We start from the raw sequence: 25,383 nt of genomic DNA on the forward strand, positions 1-25,383 counted from the left end.
TGGGATTTATTCCTGGGCTGCAAGGTTGGTTCAACATCCACAAATCAATCAATGTGATACATTAATAAAAGAAAGAACAAGAACCATATGATCCTCTCAATAGATGCAGAAAAAGCATTTGACAAAGTACAGCATCCTTTCCTGATGAAAACGCTTCACAGCGTAGGGATAGAGGGTACATACCTCAATATCGTAAAAACCATCTATGAAAAACCCACAGCGAATATCCTTCTCAATAAGGAAAAACTTTCCCCTAAGGTCAGGAACACGGCAGAGATGTCCACTATCACCACTCCTATTCAACATAGTACTAGAAGTCCTAGCCTTAACAATCGGACAACAAAAATAAATAAAAGGCATCCGAATCGGCAAAGAAGAAGTCAAACTCTCGCTCTTTGCAGATGATACGATACTTTATGTGGAAAATCCAAAAGACTCCACCCCAAAACTGCTAGAACTCATACAGGAATTCAGTAAAGTGGCAGGATATAAAATCAATGCACACAAATCAGTTGCATTTCTATACACCAACAAGACAGAGAGAGAGAAATTAAGGCGTCAATCCCATTTACAATTGCACCCAAAACCTAGGAATAAATCTAACCAAAGAGGCAAAGAATCAGTACTCAGAAAACTATAGAATACTCATGAAAGAAACTGAGGAAGACACAAAGAAATGGAAAAATGCTTCATGCTCATGGATTGGAAGAACAAATACTGTGAAAATGTCTATGCTACCTAGAGCAATCTACACATTTAATGCAATCCCTATTAAAATACCATCAACTTTTTCACAGAAATGGAACAAATAGTCCTAAAATTTGTATGGAACCAGAAAAGACCCTGAATAGCCAGAGGAAGGTTGAAAAAGAAAAGCAAAGTTGGTGGCATCACAATTCTGGACTTCAAGCTCTATTACAAAGCTGTAATCATCAAGACGGTGTGGTACTGACACAAAAACAGACACATAGATCAATGGAACAGAATAGAGAGCCCAGAAATGGACCCTCAACTCTATGGTTGACAAAGCAGGAAAGAATGTCCAACTGAAAAAAGACAGTCTCTTCAACAAATGCTGTTGGGACAATTGGACAACCACATGCAGAAGAATGAAACTGGACCATTTCCTTATACCACACTCAAAAATAGATTCAAAATGGATGAAAAACCTAAATGTGAGACAGGAATCCATCAAAATCCTTGAGGAGAACACAAGCAGCAACCTCTTCGACCTCAGTCACAGAAACTTCTTCCTAGACACATCGCCAAAGTCAAGGGAAGCAAGGGCAAAAATGAACTACTGGGACTTCATGAAGATAAAAATCTTCTTTTTTTAAAATATTTTATTTATTTGACAGAGAGAGAAACAACGAGAGACGGAACACAAGCAGGGGGAGTGGGAGAGGGAGAAGCAGGCTTCCTGCTGAGCAGGGAGCCAGATGCGGGGCTCAACTGAGCCAAAGGCAGATGCTTAATGACTGAGCCCCCCAGGCACCCTAAGATAAAAAGCTTTTGCACAGCAAAGGAAATAGTCAACAAAACCAAAAGACAACTGACAGAATGGGAGAAGATATTTGCAAATGACATATCAGATAAAGGGCTAGTATCCAAAATCTATAAAGAACTTATCAAACTCAACACCCAAAGAACAAAGAATCCAATCAAGAAATGGGCAGAAGACGTGAACAGGCATTTCTGCAAAGAAGACATCCAAATGGCCAACAGACACATGAAAAAGTGCTCCACATCACTCGGCATCAGGGAAATACAAATCAAAACCTCAATGAGATACCACCTTACACCAGTCAGAATGGCTAAAATTAATAAGTCAGGAAATGACAGATGTTGGCGAGGATGTGGAGAAAGGGGAACCCTCCTACACTGTTGGTGGGAATGCAAGCTGGTGCAGCCACTCTGGAAAACAGTACGAGGTTCCTCAAGAAGTTGAAAATAGAGCTACCCTACAACCCAGCAATTGCACTGAGTATTTACCCCAAAGATACAAATGTAGTGATCCAAAGGGGCACATGCACCCCAATGTTTATAGCAGCAACGTCCACAATAGGCAAACTATGGAAAGAGCCTAGATGTCCATCGACAGATGATGAATGGATAAAGAAGATGTGGTATACACACACATACACACACACACACAGGAATATTATGCAGCCATCAAAAAGAATGAAATCTTGCATTTGCAACAATGTGAATGGAACTGGAGGGTATTATGCTAAGAGATAATTGTCAATCAGAGAAAGACAATTATATGATCTCACTGATACGTGGAATTTGAGAAACAAGGCAGAGGATCATAGGGGAAGAGAGGAAAAAATGAAACAAGACGAAACCAGAGAGGGAGACAAACCATAAGAGATTCTTAATCTCAGGAAACTGAGCGTTGCTGGAGTGGAGGGGGGTGGGAAGGATGGGATGGCTGGGTGATGGACATTGGGGAGGGTATGTGCTATGGTGAGAGCTGTGAATTGTGTAAGACTGATGAATCACAGACCTGTACCCCTAAAAGAAATAATACATTATATGTTAATAAAAATTATTTTTTAATAACTATAAAGAGATACTACTATATACCTATTAGAATGGCTAAAATTAAAAAGAAACAAATTTAAAAATGCAAAAAAAGACAATACCAAGTGCTAGCCAGAATGCAGTCACTAGAACTTTCAAACAGTGATGGTGGAAATGGAAGAGAGGTTGGCAGCTTCTTACAAAGTTAAACATATGATCCAGCAATCCCACTCCTAGGAACTGACCCAAGAGAAATAAAAACTCATGTTTAAAAATTTGTACATGAATGTTTATAGCAACTTTATTCATAACCACCAAAACCTAGTAACAAACTAAATATCCTTCAAAGGGCAAACAGATAAACTGAATTCCATCCATATAATAGAATACTACAATGAAATAAAAAGAAGCAAACTCCTGATGCAAACAATAACATGGACAAATGTCAAATGCATTATGCTAAGTGACTCAAAAGGCTTCATGTGGTCTGATACCATTTTTACGACCTCCCAGACAGGCAAAACTATGCAGAAAGAAGAGACCAGTGGTGGCCTGGGGCTGAGGATGGTTAGAATAGATCGTATGTAGAGGCAGGAGGGAACTTTTTGGAGTGATGGAAACATTCTAAATCTTGATTGCAATGGTGATAATAACTACTGTATGTATTTGTCAAAAGTCACAAAACTATACCCTAAAAAGGGTGGATTTTACTCTAAGAAAATTATACTTTTTTTTTTTTTTGTAAATGGAGAAGACAACAATGTAAGTGAATGAAAATGCAAGCAACACACTGGGAGGAAATATGTACAAAACACCTATCTGATAAAGGCCTTGTATCCAGAAAATATAAAGACAAGTTACAACTCAATAAGAGGACAAATGACATGACTTTTTTAAACAAAGTAAAAGATCTGAACTGACACTTCACCAAAGAAGATATACAGATGGCAGATAAGCATATATTTGCTTAATACATTCATCATGAAGGAAACACAAATCCAACAATGCCGCTTCCAGATATTAAGCAAAGAAAATGAAAGTAGGTCCACACAAAGACTTCTATTGAATATATTTAGCAGCTTTGTTCATAATATCCATAAGCTGGAAATAACTCAAATAACCATTAACTTGTGAATGGATAAGTAAACTAGACCACCTCCATACAATGGAATACTACTCAGCAATAAAAGTGAAAAACTGCTGATACACACCAAGACTTGGATCAGTGTCAAAAGCCATAAGCTCAGAGAAAGAAACAAGACATAAAAGTAATAAAAGGATACATACTATATGATTAAATATTAAGTGAAATTCTAGAAAATGCAAAACTGTGTTGTCAGAAAGTAGATCACTGACTTCTACGTGCTAGAGGCTGAGCGAGGAGTCAGACAACTAAGGGATACAGGGGCACATTCTGAGGTCATGAAAGGTTTCTGGACCATGACTGTGGGGATGGTTCCGTGACTCCACACACTCGGCAAAACTCACTGTACACTTAAAATTGGTGAACTTTATTAATATGTAAGTTATACTCAATAAAGCTGTTTTTTTAAATACTAAAATAAATGTTCCTATAAGTCAGTAAGAGGAATATAAATAAGCAAAGAATATGAACAAACAATTCACAGAGGAGGAAAGTAAAATGACCACTAAACATAGGAAGAGTTTCAATTTCAGCAATGATCATAAAAATGCAAATTAAAACCACAAAGAAATGCCAGTTCACGTTTTTCTGAATGGCAAACCTAATTTCTTATTATCAGAAGAAGTAAGGCTTTAAAGCAATGTCTGTGTAAATTAGGGCAAGATCAATTCAAAGATCAATTTGATAAGATCAAATATTATCTAGAAATTCCAGCTGTAGGTATCTATCCCAGAAAAATTCACTATGTGCACAAGACATGTACATAAACATTATGTATAATATCACTTGTAATAGCAAGGAAGTGGAAGCCACACATATCTACCAATGGAAGAACGGATAAATGAGTAGAAATACTGTATATTAACACACTGGGATCACATGCAGCAGTGAAACTGAATAAAGTGGAAGTATGTGCAGCAAGAGGGTTGATCTTGAAACATGAATTTTGAAAACTGCAAAAATAGGGGTGCCTTGGTGGTTCAGTCATTAAGCGTCTGCCTTTGGCTCGGGTTATGATCTCAGGGTCCTGGGATCGAGCCTCGCATCAGGCTCCTTGCTCAGCAGGGAGCCTGTTTCTCCCTCTCCCACTCCCCCTGCTTGTGTTCCCTCTCTCGCTGTTTCTCTGTCAAATAAATAAATTTAAAATCTCAAAAAAAAACCCTGCAATAATAATATGATCACTTATATATTTTTCTAAGATTTATTCATTTATCTGAGAGAGAGAGAGAGAGAGGGGGAGAGAGAGAGAGAATCCTCAAGCTGACTCTGCGTTCAGCATGGAGCCTGACACAGGGCTCGATCCCAGGACCCTGAGACGATGACCTGAGTTGAAATCAAGAGTTGGCTGCTTAACTGATTGAGCCACCCAGCCACCTCTGATCACTTATATATTTTTTAAAGATTTTATTTATTTATTTGAAAGAGAGAGAAAGAGAGCACAAGTGAGGTGTGGGGACAGAGGGAGAGGGAGAAGCAGACTTCACACTAAGCCGGAAGTCTAACACAGGCTCAATCCCAGGACCCTGGGATCACAACCTGAGCCAAAGGCAGATGCTTAACTGACAACCACCCAAGCGTCCCTACTTATGTTTTTAAACACACAAAATACTAAGTCTAGATTATGGATACAAACATATGCAATACCTATAAACACTGATAGGAGGTTATCAATCTCAAGATAGTGATTACCCTCTGATAAAGGATGGCTGGAAAAAGGAAGAAGCCCCCCATGCTGCAGCAAAATCCCTACCTCCCTCTCCTCCCCCAAAAAATCACACCCTCATTTCCATATTCTGTACAACCTGGTTCCTTACCTCAGTCACTACAAAAAACCTAAAATATCCTGGTCATTATTCATCACCTGGACACTTATTGCCATGCAGCTGAGAACAGCACCTAATCTGACTCTGTCTTCCATCCTTCTCAAATCCCAAAACCTCTACCATGTTCTCTGGCACTTTAATCAGCAAAATCCCTTATATCCTAACTCTTCTCCAAAAGTCCCCATCTTGTCTCTAACCTGACTCCTCCCTGAGAATTCTCCCCCACCCCCTGCAGCCCTCCCAAAAGGTGGCTATTTTCTCTCCTTTAAACCCTCATCCACCAAAACTACAGGTGGGGAAGCTCACTGCCTGTTCAAAATCTCTACACTGCCTTCTTTCACTTCACTTGTTCTCCCCTAAAAATCTCTGGCTTTAAATTATGCCTTCAGACTGCATCACCTGCCACCACTCCTGTGTGCATATATAGCTTTCCAGTTACTTCCCTTATTTAAAAAAAAAAAAATTAGTACCTTGTTCACCATCACTATCTCCAATATTATCCCAGTAATAATTATTGGTGACTTTAATATCCATACAGACAATATTTCTGAAACTCTAACCACTTGGTAGAATTGACTTCTCCCAGGATCCTGTCCTCCTTCCTTTTGCAATCACCCACTTCCACTGTCACCCCCATCAATAACAGTATCCCTTTCATAATTTCATTTCCAAGCATTTCACTCTCCAGCCACCACTCCTGACTCCAACAGCCCTTTCACTCCATCAATCCATCGATCCGATCAACTTTTTACTGTCCCAATCAACTCCTGTTCTTACTTGCCTCCTAACCAGATTCCATAGTTAATATTTCAATCACTCAATTTCCTTCCTCTTCCCTCTGTTTACTAACCTGGCAAAACCCTAACCCTGACTAAATCCCATCTCTAACTGTTCCATGCTGCAATTGGAAGCCTGTAGCTGGAGAAAAACATTCACTGAGCCAGCAGGTAATACTTTCAATTCATGACCACTAATTCCAAGGGGCCATTCATACTGTCCAACAACCTACATTTCCCCAATCCATTTCCCAGAAAACTATTTCATGCCTTCTTTCCTTAATACAACCTCTGTGCTAGAGGCTTCGAGTTTGTCCTCACTCTGTCTCTTCCCTGCTCCATGGCCCGCTCTTCTTTCCAACTGCCATCCCGCTGAGCAACAGCAACCTGGGGCTGCAAATTCACAGAGCCACAAAGAGGCAACAGCCTTCCATAACTTTTCTAATAGTCCCTCTCCGTGACCTTACTCTGGCTGCCTGAAATGCCTGGCTTTCTAGTCTAACTCCTCTAATACATAAATCTATTAATAATCACAGTGGTTCTGCTTCCCTGATTGAACCCTGAATTTCTGGTACAGGAAGTGATTAAAGGGAAACAGGACCTTAACAGTAGAAATCTAAAACTGCTTCTCTGATTCGATAAAAGGCATTAATGACCCTGTTTCTAGTGGTAAAGGGGAGACTAGTCATCCATGGCATGCAGAGGCAAAATACTTAAATCATTACCTGCAGAGAAGCATCAGTAAGGACCTAAGAAGACAAGGTTTGGGTAATCCAGTGGTTGCTGCCATAGAATATTTTGTAAAAATGTGTTATATAATGGGTTAGTTGCTTCTAAGTACACTGGAAAACTTGGTAAAATAAACGAGTCCAGAGTTTGAAATTCACAGCTCAAGGTCTGGGTAAGGGACTAGAGTCTTCTGTAACACCTTTAATAGAAAGCCTGTGTCATGTGGACACAACTCTGAGAATTCTGAAAAGCAAACCCTCCATGTGGCTGAAAGACAATGAAAATTCAATACACACCCTGTGGGGCATCTTAGAGGGAAGACTTTGGATTGGCAAGGAGTGGGACCCTGAAAATTGGGATGGGGACATACGGGCAGATTCTGATGAAGCTGAGTACCTTGAACCCCTAAATTCCCCAAGCCTCCTCTGCAAGTACAAGCAGCTCTTCATTCTCTGAGGAAATGAGTCTCCCTTTGCCTGAAGAATGTGTAATGGCCTCACCTGAGAGAGTTGCCCTACAAGAGACTGCTGAGCTCCTGAGGACCTACTCCCGGATCTTATCATTATCCACACATATAACCACACTCAAATCCTACAAGTTCCTGGGGGTTGTGCACAAAATGTGGCTGGTGAAGATATGCAGTATATACCAAAAATACTGCAAGATTTGGACAATTTACGTCAACAGAAAGCTGGGAAGTCTGTCTATCTCCCAGAACTCCCTCCCGCGTAGGTTCTGAGCTAGTGTTGGGCAAAAGAGAACTACACACCACATTTAGAAAACAGAAGTAAAGCAGCAGAGACACTATGCTCTGAAAGTCAGGGTGGCTTAAGGCAGTGAGACACAAACAGTGAGGTGCTGGCAGCTTTGGTTTGTCCTTACTCTTCTTTTTCCCTACCCCATGTCCTCTTCCCCACACTGCTCTGGCACTTCTCACCAGCCAGCCCTGCTGCTGATCAACAGCAACCCCAGGCCCACCAGAAACGTGACTGGAAACTTAGAGATGTGGTAGCTATGTCCACTGACTTCCACACCGGCCGGCTTTCACAGTGGCATGCCACACGCTGGATGTGAGCGGCTTTTACGACCGCGTGAGAGATCTGTGGGGGGAGAGCTTTATGCTGTATACTGTCAATCTTTCACATTCATGTGGCCTTTAATGAACATTTAAAAATGTTATGAAGATAAATAATGTTTAAGTAATTTTAAATATTTCAGGCGACCTTTTCTAATTTGGAACACTCCAAGCTCCCCAGGGAAAAAGAATAAAAGGAGCTCTTCCAGCCTAAAAGAATAAAATAAAAAGACTTACATCATTAGATTGAAACAATCGAGTCATTGCAAAGAAGGCTTCTGTGGCTTCTGTAGTTCCAAAGTGTTCGCCCTAAGGAAAATTGAAAACAATTTCTTAAACTTAAAAAAAGGTATACTAAGGATTTTCTCTTTATTTCTGCAAAAAACTTTTAAAATTCAGGGAAAAAATTTCTTTGTAAACATTCTGCCTCTGTGCTATTTTTCTGGCTTTCTTTTTTTTTTTTTTTTAAAGATTTTATTTATTTATTTGAGAGAGAGAGAGCACATGAGAGGGGGGAGGGTCAGAGGGAGAAGCAGGCTCCCTGCTGAGCAGGGAGCCCGATGCGGGACTCGATCCAGGGACTCCAGGATCATGACCTGAGCCGAAGGCAGTCGCTTAACCAACTGAGCCACCCAGGCGCCCTTTTTCTGGCTTTCAATTTGTAAACCTGTATGGCCATTTGGTCCACTCCTTATTTAAAATAATTCAATATCACACACTATGCTATAAAAGTTCTGGAATAGTAGTCTCTAACCTTTTAGCAGTAACTATTTTAATCTCCCTAGAGAACCACAGTTTACAAGTAAAAAGTAGTAGCAAGTTGAGTTCCTAATCAGAATGGTATGTTATTACTACACTGCCTACAAGCAGAGCTCACACCTTTTATATTTCTATAATCCAATGCCCAGCACAAAGCCTGACATATTATAGGAGCACAATAAATATTAAATTATAAAGAACTATATATTAGGAATCCCAGAAAACACGGTAAAAAGTGGCCAACCAAAAGGCAGGAACCAGATTAGTTATATAAGTCAGGTTTTGGATGATGCTTTGGATCAGAACTTTAACATGCTTAATAAATCATCCGAGGATCTTGCCAAAATGCAGAATCTGCTTCAGTAGCTCTGGGTGAAGGCTGAAATTTTGCATGTCTAACTAGCTCCCGGTTATGCAAATGCTGCTGTCTGAGAATGACTTTTTTTTTTTTAAGTAGCAAGATGTTAGATAACCTATTTCACTCACAGTCAAAAAATTCCGGATTACAGACCACCTGAGACATTAACATGTCAATATTCAATTTCATTAAAAGCAGTCCTCATAATGTGTTAGGCTCAATCACTTTTCAGGGCTTAAGATCTCACATGGACTATAACTAGTTTTCAACCTATTTGTCATGGGTATAAGAATAAACAAATTTTGATGAAGAACTTTAAAAAGTTGAGGATGAAAGACAAAGTATAAGAATTCACAATTACTTATATCAGAGTACCCAATGTGCCCATCAGGAAGAGATTTCCCTCTCTTTCATAAATACTTAGTGAACATACAGAAGTCCGGGCACTTTTCAGTCATATCAGTAAGCCCTGAGTCCCTACTTTTGGACTTGAAATTCAGAATATATGAGTAGGTCAGCTGTGGTAGAAATTTAAAAGTATTTTTCCATAAAGCAATACCAAGAACTAGGCCAAAGATAAAACTAAGGTTCCCAAACCTGTTTATGTAGTTGATTGTGTTTATTTATCAGATTATACAGGTAATTTCCTTATCAAGATAATGAAGTGTTTCAACATGAGTTGCCCATCAAAGAGATGCTGGTCAATATAAAAGTATTTGCTACTCTGCACTACCTTCAACTACTCGAAACTCTGCTTATATAATGGATTTAGCCAACCCGGATGCAATGTGTGCTATGAAAAATTAAATCAAACTGACTTTGCCTTAAATGTTTCTAATATGCTACCACAGAAGGATATGATGTTGGTACAAGAATATATTTTGTGTAAAAGCACGCACTTGTTGCTCAGTCTCCATTTGCTAACAACAAAGCTTCATCATGTCTTCAGTCATGAAACACAGTAAAAATAAGATGTTCTCATGGAATTCAAATTGGAAACCATGGCCTTCGTAACACCATATGTAAGCCACCTGAACTATATACACATGTGTATTTGGGTGTGCACGTGTGTGTGAATCTAAGAAACAAAATCACATTTTCTAAGGCCCTAGACATTTCATGAGACTTTTTCAGTCTGAAGCAAAACAAACAAAAACACAAGAAAAAATAAAATTAGCAACAGTAACAGCAAACAGAATTTATGTTCTATCAGGACAAATCCTTGTGTTTTGTCTGCTGTATCCCCAGTGCCTAAAACAGTGCGTAGGAATCAGCAGGTATATTATAAATATTTGCTGAATGACTGAATTAAAACTATTCCCGAATGCGCATATCCAGGATTATTCTCAGTGCTTTACGTTCATTATCTCATTGAATCATTACAACTTTAGAAAACAGACACTATCACAATCCCCACTTATAGAAAAGGACATTAAGGCACAAAATGGTTAAGTTCAGAATCATGGTACAGTAGGGATAATATATATGTAATCTAAATATTAAAATCAAAGCTTGAAAAGCATCACTGTTATACTCCTCCCCTTCAAAAAAAAAAGTAAAATATCTATCTGGAATTTGTGTAAGATTTTGTACTATATTTTTGGAGGGACATAAAGACCTCTGAACAAATCTAAACAACATGTTTTAACATTAACTAATAATTGTTAAATTTGAATCAATGTTGAGACCTACTATGTGCTTGGCTGGTCTAGTACCTCATGAATAAAATAGAAGTATATGTCATAATCCATGTCCTCAAGAAGTGTTATGTATCTTTACCTTAATCAAGCACTGTATATTTTTAAATTAAGTGAATTTTTTAAAAATAACTATACTTTCCAGAAAGTATTTCACTGCATGTTATATATTTCTACTCCAGAAAACAAATCTGAGGAAAATCAAAATACTTTACCTGGTTCAGTAAGTAAAGAATCTTTGTAAGAATATGCAAACATCTTCTTGGATTGATGGGTGTTTCATTGAATATACGAGCCTGTGGGACAAAAAATTGTTATACATAGCATATTTTCTATCATTTGTATAACAGATTACAAAAAATCAACTTTAATCAAATAGACTATTACATATTTTGATCACAATACCCAAATAATGTGAATTGCTTACAGTTTTCAATTTATCACAGTATATGATACATTATTAAATATGGTCTTGATTTTCCATTCCACACTAACTCCTTCCCCTAGATCAGGTACTTCAACTTTATGGGCTTTCTGTGTTAAGTAAGAATCACAATATTTATCTACAGCATTTGAATACAATTAGTTTAATGTCTACAACTTCCTTCAGTAACCTTGTACTAAACACCTCTTTGGAATTTTATTTAAAATTATCAACATGTGGGAGAGTCTGCATGTTTTTACATTTCTATAAGCTCTAGACCCTCCTAGGATAAGTAACCCGTCTTCTTTTTCCCTCAAGTCTGGATTCTCCGAACACAATATTACATTCCTCAATTCTTATTTTGGGTCATCATATTCCAGGGGCTCTCTGCCCACCATTCTAAAATGGAATAGAAAAGAACACAGCATACTTCCAAGTCATACCTCCTGTAAGACAGCACTCTTCTCCAGATGCCGGAAAGGATTGGAGCCACTACCTATATTATAAACAAAAAATGCCTTTAAGAGCTGTCCTAGACAAACTTATTGTCTACAGAACGGTACTGAATGCTTGGGATAGCTCACCTAAGTGAAGTGACCACTTGGATATCACAGTGACAATCATTACTAATACACATATAAATTGAATAAAATCATTTTGATTCTGGTACTAGCTGTCATTGCTAGTCATTGAAGATCTTGTACTCTTTTGCAGGATCCCTGCCCAAAATGAGTGTCTTCTTCCCCTCTCCGCTTTTCACACGAATGTGACAAGTATATGTCATGTGCACACAGCTAAGATTAATGAGACTGGCTGGGCCCTTTGGATTTCCCCAAAGGCAAGCACGATCTTACATGTTTCCAACAATTACTGAGAAGCAGAAAAGAGTTAGCAAAGAATCCTATCAAGCTGGAAGGGGCCATGGAGATTTATTAACCCAAACCTCGACCACACCATGGGAGAGCAGCACCAAACACTGAGGGTTTTTGGTTTGGGAGTTTGGGGGGTTTTGTTGTTTTTAGGTGGCTTGGCATCTTCCCCATTTGCTCTGGACGCAACTCACTTTTGGATGCCTGAGCATTAAATGACCGATGTACCATGGGACAGTCTTAACCCCCTGGGAAGCGGACAGAGTTAAGGTCCCCGGGAAGACTGGAAGGTACAAGGCACTTCCAAGTTCATACACACACACACGCACGCACATACTGTCCCGTCGAGCACAGACCCACTCTGGGCCTACCACTACCAGCACCCCCCGCTCTCACACGCGCGCACCCACTCCCTCCGCCACGCGCCGTGGGCCCGCCTCCTCTGCGGGCAGCCCACCCCCGGCGAGCGCGGCGGAGGCTGCTCCGAGGGGCTGCGCCGGGGGAGGGGGAGGGGGAGGGGGCGGGAGCGGGGGGCGGGGCCGCCGAGCTGCCCGACCCGGCGCGCGGGCGCGGGGCCGGAGCGCGCGACCCGAGGGGAGGCTCCGGCGCCCGGGGGAGGGGCTAGGGGCAGGCCCCAGGCTGCAGCAGAGCGGAGCCGGGCGGAGGGAGGGGCGGGCTCCAACTCCGGCCCCCTGGCACACCGGCGCCCACGCCTTCGGGCCCCCGAGAGCAGGTGGCGGCGGGCGGGGAAGGGGCCCCCGCGGCTGAGGGTGGGCGTCAGAAGCCCAGCGCGTACCAGACTCCTCGTCCTTCTTGTCGAATTTTTTAATCATCTTGGACGACTTCCCAGCGCCCAGACCCACCGCAACCGTCCCAGGCGCCGCAGCCGGCGAGCGGAAGAGGCTGCAGGAAGGCCGGCCCCGTGCTCAGGCGCCGGTTGGGTCGCCGTCCCGTCACTCGGGGAGAAGGCCCGCCCTCCCCCGGCTGCCGCGGCCGCTCTGGTCCCCTAGGGACGCGGCCACGCCCTCTCCTCCTCCCCCAGTCGGGCGGAGGCGGGGCCAGGCGCTGGGGCCCCGGGGCTGCGTCCCGGTCCCCCGGCCCCTGTAGCGACAGGTCGGAGACGGGGGCTGGCCCTGGCCAACCCTGCCAGCGACCGGGCAGCCCAAGCCCGGAGCGGGCAGAATGCGATTTTATTTGGTTGACACGCCCTGGATGGTGACTTCTGCAGGCCCCTTAGTCTCTGGAGACCGCGGCGGGGAAGCCTGGAGGGTTTGTTTTCGCTTGACGACTGTGGCGTTTTTTATAACCCACTGCTGGGCCCTTCCATTGCGGAAGGTGCTCTCCCCTGGCACAGTTCTGGTGAGTTTCTCTTCCAGGAGCGACGAAAGGGTTAGTGGTTCCCACATCAGCTTGGAAGTCGGCAGGTCACTCCCTGACTTGGCGACTGCAACAAAGCACAAGGCACCTTGGTAAATGTGGATTTCCAGAGGATCTAAAAGGACACTCAGTGTGAGGCAGGAAAGAGACCCACTTGGAGGGACCAGGAAGCTGGTCTTTACTCTTAGCAAGAGGGTAAATTTTGGACCACGGACTACCATGCCCAACCTTCTTTATAGTTCTGGATCCCTTCCCTTCATCAAAACCCAGTTTAAGACACTGCCAGTTTGGAGTCTTCCCTGTTTCATCCCACCCCTTTCAAATGATTCCACCTGCAACCAGACTGACACTTAGATAACTCTTAATAAGATGCATTCACTTGTATATTCATATTCCTCTGAGCCTTTTCCTCAAGTTGCATGTGGTTTTCCGTTCTCCTGTCTGAGAGTGTACCTAAGAAACTGTTTCTACCTTTGGCTTCAGTGTCCTCACTTTATCCAGATTCTCTTTCAACCTCTGCCTGTCCTTGGAAGCTTCCATCCCGGTCTCTTTTTGCTTCCATCCCTCGCACTTTTTTGATGCAGTATGTCTTGTAAGTATCCCTTGGATCTGTTTCCTTATTCCTACTGCTATCACCTTCATTCTGGCCCTATCATCCATCTCTTGGACAGCCTCCTAATCAGCCCCCATCCAATTATGGCCCCCATCCAAACCATTTTCTACGTAATCTTTCTTTATTTGGATGCCTGGCAAACATGGAACGTGACTGGCTATTGGCAGAAGGAGGGTTTGCTAGCAGTCTCTCTTACTTGAAGCAGAGACATTGTTTCAACTTCACAGACCCCCCGCCCCAAACTGTCTTTGTTTAGGGAAAGCATCACAAGGGGCCCTTTAGATGCATAAGTAAAGTAAGTAGGTACTCACTTTTCTTGGGAGAAACTGTAAAGTCACCAAAAATCTACTAATTGCTATAGACTGAGATATTAAGTGTTCTGTTTAGAAATGTAAATTGGGTAGATCCTTAAAGGTTCATGCCCTTGAAAAATTAGAGAAATTCTAATCTAGATTAGATTCTAGATTCTAGAGAAATTCTTTCCCCCAATATTGACTTAAACCAAACTGCTGATATCCTACATATAGTCATTTAAGATTTAACTCCAGCTTTACTAAATGTGCTATTAACTTATGTTCATCTTATCTTGCTTATAAAGCTCAAAACTTGCCTCGGTGGAGGGGTGGAATTTCCCTTGAAGGAAATAAATATCCCTACTTATTATTCCAGGACTGGGGGGAAAAAAAAAAACAGTCTTGGTGCTTGATAAGTGCTCAACACTTATAGTTGTCCCATCAGTGTTAAATGAATGATAATGTGTGGGGAGAATTGTCACTGCATTCTCTTCCATAAAACCTTATCCCAAACCCCTTCCACACCATGTCCTGCCTCGACCCCAAAGAAACTCATGAACTTCTGAAACCCACAGACTTATCCTTTGGTCCTTCTAGAACAGTTTTCCACAAAGTGTGACATGCATAATACAAGGCAGATTTGGGTGATACATAAATATTTTAAATTTTAATTACTATAGATTTGACTAAATGTATGTCAGAAAAAAACATGTAACTAGTATATCATATGATATAGTATTAAGAAAGGAACAACAAAAAACTTTTAAAGAAAAACATTATATAAATAACAAGGCAAATAATACATCAGTATGGCCCAAACTATTAAAGCGGTAGGTGAGTAGTTTGGGAAACACTATCCTAGAGCTTTATTGAAATTTGAGGGTTAAAAATAAAAGAAACGAAATTTGAGGGTTTAACAGGGTCCAAAGCCTAGTATCAGTCAGGCCTCTTAACAGTTCTTAGCTTCCAGGCTACAAGGAAAAACAGTCTCCAGAACCTCCATAAGAGATGTTGATTTGTCCTTATCTCTTGCCCCCAAAAGGTTGTCCCTCTTGCCCACATCTCAGATCTGTAAGCCTTTGCTTTAAAAGAAAGAAACTTACCATCTTTCCTCATATCTCTTTTACAGACTGAAGCAAAGTTGAGCTGGGGGTACATTTTTTTCTGTTTCCTCAAAGCATAGACCTTTAAATACTTCCCTTCACTCTTGAAATCATTGTTGGTGGAAAACCTTAAGAAAGAAAGCTCATTTAGTAGATCCTAGGCCAGGGGGTTAATGGAACCAGTCACTACACTCTACTTCTGGGGGAGAAGAAAGGACAGTCACCAGAGAGTGCTCATTGGTATGGAGTGGGAGTATTGCTTAGTGGAAGGGATGCTTCTAGAACCTAGCATTGTAAATCTGTGAAGGAACTCTAAAATCTCTTCTCAGGCACATAGGTGGCTCAGTCAGTTAAGCATCTGCCTTCGACTCAGGTCATGATCCCAGGGTCCTGGGATCCAGCCCCATGTTGGGCTCTCTGTTCAGCAGGGAGCCTGCTTCTCCCCCTCCCTCTGCCATTCCCCCACCCCAACCCCAATTGTGCTCTCTGGCTCTCTCTGTCAAACAAATAAATAAAATCTTTAAAAAATAAAAATTTTAAAAATCTAAAAAATAAAAACAATATAAAATCTCTTCTCTCCTCCCCACATTAGATGGGGGCTGCTCCTATAACTGGTTTCAAATGAAATCTAATAGCACATTGTTCTTAAGCTATGGCCCTTCACATGCACTGAGAGACAATGTTGTTCTATTTCCTCTCATAGGTCTTTGAGTACTCTTTTCACTCTTGAAAATCATTCTCAGTGGAAAAACCTTAGTTTTGCATTATTGTTTCTTTTCATTAGGGTATAAATGAGGTTGGGGGTCATGTAGGAAAGCTGTCTTATTATTATGCAGTTATATATATTTCCTACAATCAAAAAGCTTTTGTTAAATTGTGATGAAAAGAGATAGTAACATGAATAAGGAAATGATAGGAAGAAAATGAGTACAAGAGCCGGGACTTCACCTAAACCACTGTTCTCGCTTGGACGTAGGATCCTCCAACAGGGTCATAGGAAAGGTTGGTTTCAGCCCAGACCTTAACTTTTTTTTCTGAGACATCAGGGGTAGGCAGAAGTTCTCAGGCGGTTTGTGCCGATAACTTTCCTGCAGCAGAGGAAAGAAGAGTAAGTGAGGGAGTAAGCTGAGCCCTTGCGACTGAACTAATTTCCTGGACTAAACTTCAGTTCCTCTAAAATGATGCAACAAAACCTGTCAGAGAGGGAAGAGCGGACTGAAATCAAAAGAAAAGGAAGCAGTTCCCTGAGTGGGCTACTAGAGTAGACCCCTCTTATCCATAGAAGATACATTCTAACACCCCCAGTGGATGCCTGAAATCATGAATAGTACCGAGCCCTAGATACACACTATATTTTTTCCTATACGTACATACCTATGATAAAGTTTAATTTATAAATTAGGCACAGTAAGAGATTAATAACAACCAAAGAGTCTCTCTCTTTCTCACTTGAAATAAGGTACTGCCCTGACCCTTTTTCTTCTTGTGCTGATGTGAGATGATAAAATGCCCACATGATGAGATGCAGGGAGGTGAGTGACCTAGGCATCGTGACTTAGCGTTAGGCTACTCCTAAAGGAGGATCATCTGCTTCTGGCCCCCAGGTTGACTGTGGGTAACTGAAACCACAGAACGCTAAACTGCAGATGAGAGGTGGGGGGTGGGAACTCTGAACCCATTTGTTTGGTTGCCAGATGACATGTCCAAAGCTTGGTCAGTGTCTTAAGTCATTGATTGGACTTGTCCAGTGGCCCTTTGAAGTGAATGGTAGAGGACTTTACCCAGTTTTGAGAAGGATTCAGTTAGTGAATCACTTAGGAAACTGAGCACTTGGTAATAAATTGGGAAAGAAATCCATGGGACGCTACCTTCTTTTCTCAAAGATGACTGCCTCATTCACATTCCATTCTCTGTCTGCAGTGGAAAGGTCATGAAATGGGATGTTTTGTGAGATTATCATTTCACCATTACTAAAGGTCATAGAATCAAAGACTTTAAGGCATCCTTTTCTTCACAGGTGGTGGTAGGGCCATTTCACTTAGAAGAGGCTGTGAGATTAGCCATCCCTGTGACAGCCATGCTTGCTCTGATCTTCGATTTGCCTGCTGGAACCCACCCTTTTCTTATACCCGTGCCTGCGCATAGCAAAAGAATGCTTCTTTTGTATACGATCTTAGGCTCAGTAAATGCTGTCACATTTGTCTAGCAAGGGAAAGGGGGGTTGCAGCGTAAATATGAAAGAAGCGTTCTAGATATTGGGCGCTTGTTCCAGAGAGCCTGTAGAATTACCATGGTGTCAGTCTTTGACAATCAGTGCCTTAACTCTATTACTACAATTTGGCTGGTAGCACAATTTGCTCATGAATGTGATCAGGTCCTGCAAGTGATTTGGAAGGCTCATATAGTACCAGCTGTTGGAAGAAAGTTCTTCTTACATCAAGCTACATGATAGTCTTGTATTTCCTTCTCTACCTTGAGTAGGACAATCCTAGCCCGGCATTCATTCCTCTCTCAGTGTACATTACCCATAACCACTGAGAACTGACCACGGAGTTTATGCTCAAAGGGCACAAATTCTGAGACCCAAGAGACCATAGGCAATGAATTCGTTAACAAACTCATGTTCAGCATGTATCACCGCATATTAGCATTTTACCCTCCATTTGGAGAGGAAGTTTTACTGCCATTCATCTAGGACCTAAGGAAGCACGAACCTCAAATTCACCACATATATCACAAGGGTCTGTCTTGGGTAATTTCTGTGATAATTAGATTCTTTCGTTTGCACTTTAGCTTCATTCAATTTCTTCTGGTCGTATTAGGCCTGCTCTCAAGGCTGTCAAGATCTTTTTTAGATCCTGATTCCTAAATATCTTTTAAATTTATTTTCTTCACTTCCTCTGCTATTTAGTCCAATTCTTCAGCATCTCTCACCTTGACTGTTGTAGTAACATCGCAACTAATCTTTCTGATTTGTATCTCTTCCACAGTGAACACATCTTTCTCCCAACCTCCAAAAACAGTCTTTCTAAAATGCCAATTTGATTATACCTTTTATGTCCCCCCCCCATTTACTCTTTCACATCTCCGTAAATGTGCCTCACTTTTGCGGGTCTTCATGCCTCTGCCTTTTCCTCTGATGGGGATATTCTCCCATTCTTTTGTCAGGGGATTCCTCCTCTGTAAAACCTCCCTGATGACTCCCTTTCCACCAACAAAGATACAGAGCTCTATTCTACTTTAGTTCTGTATCTCACATATTCTCTTATTATCCATATATCCTGGTATATTATAATAACTTGTATATTTCTCATGTATTGAGCAGTGTCTCCTACTAGACTCCAAGTTCCTTCCAGATAGAAACTATTCTGAAAGCATCTTTATATTTTAGTTCTTTGTTTAGTGTATGTTCAGCAATTGTTTATTGGATTGAACATGAACTTCTATAGTGTAGAATCAAGTCCCAAATGTCTGGCTGCCATGATAGTAAATTCTCTGCTCTGTTCCTCTCCACTTCTCCTGACACCCAAAAGCAGTGGGTGTAAAGCATAATAACCCTTTACTCATTTCCCATTAGTTATTTCTGTTCCTCATTCTTCATTTCCTGATTTATCCTTTACTGCTTTATACTCAACTAGAAAGCCAGTGGCTATTTTACCTTTGGTTAATTACAAACTAAATGTCTTTGGCCAAGGAGGAACAATTTCTAATTAGGACCATGCGATGAAGTTTCATGGCACAAGCTTGTGCAATTCTGAGCCTTTCTCAGGCTCTCCAGATTGTGTGTGTGTGTCTGTGTGTGTCTGTGTGTCTGTGTGTGTGTATGTGTGAAGTACATAGCAAGGAGAAAGAAGGAAGAAGCTGGCTCCTGAATACCATCTTCCCTGTTAATTTAACTCCCTTCTTCAAGCTAGCTCCCAGTTCCTGGGGGTCCTTCCTCAGGATGCCAGGATGCTTCCCCATGTGTCATTACCTTGAGTAGCAACTCCTTGGAAAAGTATTTTGGGGCCATGTCCTTTCCTTGCTGGTCAGTTGGGCAGGGAAGTGGGTTGTTGGTCATAATCAGTAAGGTCTTATCCTGATCGTACTCTGCTACTTTTAACATGAAGCTTCTGATTTTCCTGTTTTGAGCCAGGAATTTCTGCAGGGCTGTGGGCTTCAAAGGCTCATAGTACTGGGCCTGAGCAACACAGAGGTTTCCAGAGAGACAAAGGGATTAGATCAAGACAAAATTAACAAATCAATTGGCTAGGGGAGGGACAGAGGCTGTACATAGGCTGGACAAATCTGCTCTGAAATTTGTTTTACAGAAAATATCTGAACCTCCCCATCCCTTTCTGCTCTCAGAGCAGTCCCCGCAAATAGTCTAAGGGGTGAGGAAATGAGTTGGAAAAGTTTCCACATAAAAGGAGCAAGATGACTTAGTTCTTCTGAAAAAGCGTCACATCTCGCCCAACACGATGGGGCAAACAGAAGTTTCCATGTTAAGCCTAAATGGCCTTCTCTACAACTCTCTCTGAGGCAAAGGGAGAAATTGCCAGAGACCAAAGCTCCTTCCTTGTTCAGGGAGCCCAACACAGCGCCTGTCTGCATCTTCCCACCCACCAACATTTCTCCACAGGCACAACCACATTAATGTGCCTAATAAGCACAACCTTATAAAGGAAAAGAAGTCACAAAAGACAACATGTCATTTAAGATGTGGTGGGAGAAGGGGCTGTCCCACTAAATCTGCTTTTCTGTCTATAGGAAGGAGGCAGAGGATTAGAGAGGGAGAGAATAGAGTACCTCTGATTAGAAATAGGTTTTCTCAACTTAAAAATAAATCAGCTGCAGGGCACCTGGGTGGCTCAGTTGGTTGGGTGTCCAACTCTTGATTTTGGCTCAGGTCATGATCTCAGGGTAGTGAGACTGAGCCCTGCAGCGGGCTCCATGCTAGGTGTGGAGCCTGCTTGGGATTCCCTCTCTCCCTCTCCCTCTGCCCCTCCACTCCCACCCACCTCTGCGTGCACATGCTTGCGCACTCTCTCTAAAAAAATACCAAAAAAATCAGCCGCAGGGACCACCTTCTTCCCAGTTCCTCCCTTGTCCCTCACCGTCACCATACTCAGCACTGCCCCTGGTGTAAGTGTCCCAGGACAGCTCTGCTTCCCTGTGCTACAAGCCTGTGCAGTCACAGAAGCTGGTGGCACCACTCCTGGACCTTACTCTTAAGGACCTTGGGGGGATGAATCCACCTACCAAATTCGGATGGACCGTGTAATGCTGAAGGTTCTTCAGAACAAATTTTGATTGCCCGACTGTATCACAAATCTAGAGACAATAACTGAAATCAGTGGTTTCAAGTTGCACCAAGCCTACACAATATTCCATTCCTCACCTCCACTCCATCTGACTAAAAACTGGTCTCTCATTTAAACTAAGTGAGGACAACACCGTGCTTTAAGGTTTGTACCCTGGGATTCTGGAATGCGGACCACAGCAAAGAGAGCTAGGTTCTGAGGCATCCCAACAGGGAAGCTTGTACATGGACATGTGGACCCACTTTATGGATGGCAGGTAAAGCTATGAGGGGAAGTAGGTAACAGCAGCATCAAAGTTCAGACGAGGACAAATCACTCCAAGGCATCAGAACTCTTCCTTCTGCCCTTTCCATTTCTATAAGAAATCGGGTGAAAATCAACATGGAGGACACCCTCTGAGGAGAAAAGCAAGTCGTAAAAGGGCAATCACCTAAGGGTCGTAGTGGACGGGAGCCCCAGGGACCATTGCCTGCCGAGATGGAGGCAGACATATGGAGGAAGGAAGAAACAATGGTGCATTTTGTTTTGTTTTTAAAATATTTCTACAGTACGTGATTCTTCCAGAAATGTTGACCAAAAATAACTGAATGTCAGTAATACTCCTGTCCACCACTTTGCATTTTTCCGCTGGCGGACGTGCTGGTGATTGGCAGACAGATAGAGTGTCGTGTCTTGGTTGTACAGTTGTTGGGCCTCCTGCCTCTCCTTCCCTGACCCCGGTGTTGTTGCCTAGCCTCTAGCTCAGCTGTAGGTCACCCAGAGATGAGTCAAAGGGATGAGGACACAAGGAGGGAAAAGCTCTGAGTTACCGCCTTTGGGCTCGGCATAATCAGAAATCAGAAAAAGAGGAGCAGGCACAATCCTGTGTTTGGATCAGCATTTCCAAAGATTGCCATGCCCGCAAGGAGGTGATATGGTAAGATGGGGTGCAGAGGGACGGGAACGTGCATTGAAAAGTGAGAAAAGCATGAATGTGAATGGAAAAGAGGGAAGAAGTAAGGGTGGGACAGAACTGTGCCATGAGGGGAGGAAAATGCCAGGGGCTGGCAATGCCCAGGGGCTGAGGGGACAGGGGACAGACCAGGAGGACTATCCGAGCCATGCCATGCATTCCACGAGGAACAATGGGAAGAGATAAATCCAAAGATGCAATGATTTAATTTTATTATCTTTTTGGAAAACTGAAGTCCCTTTGTTCAAAACAAAGATATATTATGAACAATCTGCTTCACAGATAGGATGTATATATTCAGAATCATAGAAGTCTCAGAAAATTTTGAGAGAAAGATGTGAAAACTTTTCTTTTGTAGGTTTTTGTTTTTGTTTTGTTTTTTTGAGAGGGGGCTGGTAGGGAGGAGCATAAAGTCTAGCTACATCGGGTTTCTAAGATAAGTTTATGGTCCCTGGCTTCTAGCCCTGATTTGTTGCTGATATGTTCCTGTCTCTTTTCTAAGTCTCTGTTTCCCTTTCATAAAATTAGGATAAATTAACCTTGCTCTCTATATAAATCTTAACCCCTTTTTGCTTTTCAACAGGAAGTTTGAGAACCCAACTTATAAAGTACTCTAACTTGGGGTGCCTGGGTGGCTCAGTCTTTAAGCTTCTGCCTTTGGCTCAGGTCATGATCCCAGGGTCCTGAGATGGAGCCCCGCATTGGGGCCTCCCTGCTTAGCAGGGAGCCTGCTTCTCCCTCTCCCAATTCCCCTGCTTGTGTTCCCTCTCTTGCTGTGTCTCTGTCAAATAAATAGATAAAATCTTTAAAAGAAAAATAAAGTATTCTGGGGCGCCTGGGTGGCTCAGTCGTTAAGCGTCTGCCTTCAGCTCAGGTCATGGTCCTGGGGTTCTGGGATCGAGTCCCACATCGGGCTCCCTGCTCTGCAGAGAGCCTGTTCTCCCTCTCCCACTCCCCCTGCTTGTGTTCCCTCTCTCGCTGTGTCTCTCTCTGTCAAATAAATAAATAATTTTTAAAAAATAAAAAATAAAATAAAGTATTCTCTTTCTTCTAATGCTCTTTCTTACCTCATCATTATCAATCACTATTCCTTTCTCAAGTTTAACTGAGCTGGTTCCTGGAATGTTTGATTTGCCTTGTTGAAACCTAAAAAAGAAGCAGAATATCCAATTGTATTTTCTTACTCTGAGGCCTGGTCTTTGGCGTGTTCTCAATCTCCCTCAATGAAGTTTGGGAGCCTGACTTAGAAGAGCCCAATTTGGGGGATCACTAATTGAATATATACGTAGAGTAAAGAATAGGATTCATTATCCAGCCTGCATGTTGGGGGAAAATAAAACTTCAGTTTGAAAAGTATCCTTAAAGACCACCTACTATTTTGAATGCCTACCTGCCTACTCTTCTCTGCAGGGAAATGACTCTACCTTTGCCAATAACTGATTCCATGAGAGGGATATTATTAGTGGGAGTTCACAACTGAATACACTTCACAAATTTGCATGTCATCTTTATGTAGGTACCATGCTAATCTTCTATCATTCTAATTTTAGTATATATGCTGATGACATGAGCACAAATTTCCAATTCTTAATGACCATGCTTGGACTACTGGCTCCCTCTTGTACCTAACCATATCTAGGTTTCTCTATCTAGAACTAAGATGATAAAATCATCAATGGCAAATATCCTCATACTCTGTTCTTTCTCTTACTTTTTGAGCCCCTACCCAGATACCAGTTCCTTTTGGAGAAAAGAGGGAGACAGATGTTACAATATTTAGTAAGAAAGTATTTTAGATTCCTTGACTAATTCTACTAAACCCATTTAGTGCCTAAACATAGTGAAAGATGCTCATCCATAAGATTGGGTTAATGATTAAAAGAAATGGCCTGCTTCCTCCTTGGAGATAGTTCCTATTTAGGTATTCACCTAGCTTACATTAAAGTAGGAGCCTGGGACTACTTGAAGTAGACCTCTCTCCTCTAAAAAATGAGGGTGGCAGTGCAAGGACCAAACTAAGAAAAGTAGAAATAGCCAAGATATGTAGTTGGCAGGTCAACAGCTGTAGGGTGGTACAAATCATCCCGAATCCAGTATCAAGTCCCATCCAAGCATGGCTCACTTCCATCTGTTGCTGCCTACCAACTTCATCATTAACTCACGCCAGAGGTCTTAAAAAATAGTCTCAAGGGGATCAGGTGACACATTGGGGGTAGACCAAAATAAGTTCATCCCCAGTTAACATCTTAAAGTTGGTACCCTTTTGATGTGTCCTATTACCTTAAGCTATCTCATAATAATATACTATAATCTTTATTATAGCACTTTTCAAAAATGCTTCTTTATTATTTCAAAGAGAGCACAGGATCCCAGATACTCTTTTTTAAGGCCAATTTAAGGCATAGAGCTGTGGGAAAAATGTTCCTTCAGTCCAGCAGTGTCGACAAGGACAGTCTGGAGCTTTCCTTTTGATAATGCTACTCTAGTTGCTGCATGAAACACACACCAAGATCTGGGTTTTGGCCTGAGGACAGTCAGTCAATTAGAACATTTTTAATGAGAGTCTACTCTGAGACTAGACCTGTTCAAAGTGATATGGGCTCCCATCCAACTAACCAGGCCCGACCCTGCTTAGCTTCCGAGATCAGACGAGATTGGGCGCATTCAGGGTGGTATGGCCATAGTACAACATACGTTTGTATAAAATGGTATTCATAACTTAGTGGGGCAAACAAAACTACACACTTGGTATGTCCCTTTTGGCCCATTGCTGTTCACTGCTAAGTGGGCCAATCCAAGGTAAGTATTCACCCAGAGGCCAAATTCAATGCCTCCAAAGAGTCCACGTTCTGCAGGGGCTCAATTCAATCCATTCCTTCCTTAGTGCACACCATGTGCCCAGCCCCGTTCTTGATCCTGTGTGGGAGAAAGAGAAGACTGGTAGGTGTTGTTGTGAATGCAGAATATGCACTAGACATGATGACCTTTGTCCTCAAGAACTTAGGTGGTAAATGGTGGGGTGGAAGGGGTTGGGGGGGAGAGGAAGTGACCATTAAATTTGAAACAAGAATGGCAACTACATGCTAATATATTAGGTAAGTCATTTCATCTCTGGGGCCTTGTAAAAATGAAAAGAGTTAACCAAATGATTTAAAGATAATATTCTAATTCCTTTAGATAGTGGTAAGATTTCCCTACATTAAGACCTGAAATAAAATTGACTCACGGGTCAGTCATGGGAGAAAGTTGGAGAACAACGGTGCTTTCATTTATCTCCCCTTTCAATACAACCATGCTCCCATATGTTAGGCCTGTGAAGCTAGGGAAAGTGTGTGTATATGTGGATGTGGGGAGAGGGTGGCAAGGAATTGCTACATTTTTTTTATATATAGACAATTTAAAATGGAAGCTAAAAGTTGATGATGTACAAGCCACCATTTAGAGAAGAGAGGTCAGTGAGGCTTGGAGGGACATTTCCTAAAAGATGTGGAGCTTGAGCCATGACCCTGTAAGATGGTGTGTGAAGTCACCTACCTAGAAGGTATTTGTTGTTGTTGTTCTA

The 25,383-nt window shown here is 42.0% G+C and overlaps 2 protein-coding genes and 1 non-coding gene across 4 annotated transcripts in view; all 3 read right to left on the reverse strand.

Annotated features, from left to right (window-relative positions):
- COPG2 (COPI coat complex subunit gamma 2) overlaps positions 1 to 13,097 on the reverse strand; it is a 95,622-nt gene extending 82,525 nt beyond the window's left edge. Inside the window, exons 1-4 of one of the 2 annotated variants that reach the window (XM_021699293.2) lie at positions 12,977 to 13,097; positions 11,755 to 11,807; positions 11,103 to 11,183; positions 8,311 to 8,382 (exon numbers count right to left, since the gene is read on the reverse strand). In XM_021699293.2, coding sequence (XP_021554968.1) covers positions 8,311 to 8,382; positions 11,103 to 11,183; positions 11,755 to 11,807; positions 12,977 to 13,013 — 243 coding nt within the window. In that variant the 5' untranslated portion in view covers positions 13,014 to 13,097. Of the gene's footprint in view, positions 1 to 8,310; positions 8,383 to 11,102; positions 11,184 to 11,754; positions 11,808 to 12,374; positions 12,483 to 12,976 lie in introns of those variants that run through there. The other variant, XM_021699294.2, reaches the window with a different exon arrangement.
- Positions 13,098 to 13,370: 273 nt separating this feature from the next.
- On the reverse strand, positions 13,371 to 25,115 carry TSGA13 (testis specific 13). Its single transcript, XM_021699353.1, has 7 exons — positions 25,048 to 25,115; positions 22,889 to 22,967; positions 20,808 to 20,879; positions 19,522 to 19,746; positions 16,515 to 16,654; positions 15,567 to 15,694; positions 13,371 to 13,624 (listed from the first exon to the last, which is right to left on the reverse strand). The coding sequence occupies exons 1-7, from the start codon at positions 25,113 to 25,115 to the stop codon at positions 13,371 to 13,373; spliced, it is 966 nt and encodes a 321-aa protein (XP_021555028.1).
- On the reverse strand, positions 23,293 to 23,395 carry LOC123326422. The gene has a single exon (XR_006541082.1). It is a non-coding gene; the product is annotated as a U6 spliceosomal RNA (small nuclear RNA).
- Positions 25,116 to 25,383: the final 268 nt, after the last annotated feature.

Source organism: Neomonachus schauinslandi, chromosome 12 (assembly GCF_002201575.2).
Source record: "Neomonachus schauinslandi chromosome 12, ASM220157v2, whole genome shotgun sequence".
Lineage (NCBI taxonomy): Eukaryota > Metazoa > Chordata > Mammalia > Carnivora > Phocidae > Neomonachus > Neomonachus schauinslandi.

Bases quoted from the DNA above. Each gene is read 5' to 3' on its own strand.
- TSGA13 (XM_021699353.1), bottom strand. From the start codon at position 25,115: ATGGTTGTATTGAAAGGGGAGATAAATGAAAGCACCGTTGTTCTCCAA. The intron at 22,968-25,047 runs GTGAGTCAATTT...CTTCTTTTTTAG, and splicing joins CTTTCTCCCATGACTGACCC to GTTTCAACAAGGCAAATCAA. The intron at 19,747-20,807 runs GTAGGTGGATTC...TGTGTTGCTCAG, and splicing joins ACACGGTCCATCCGAATTTG to GCCCAGTACTATGAGCCTTT.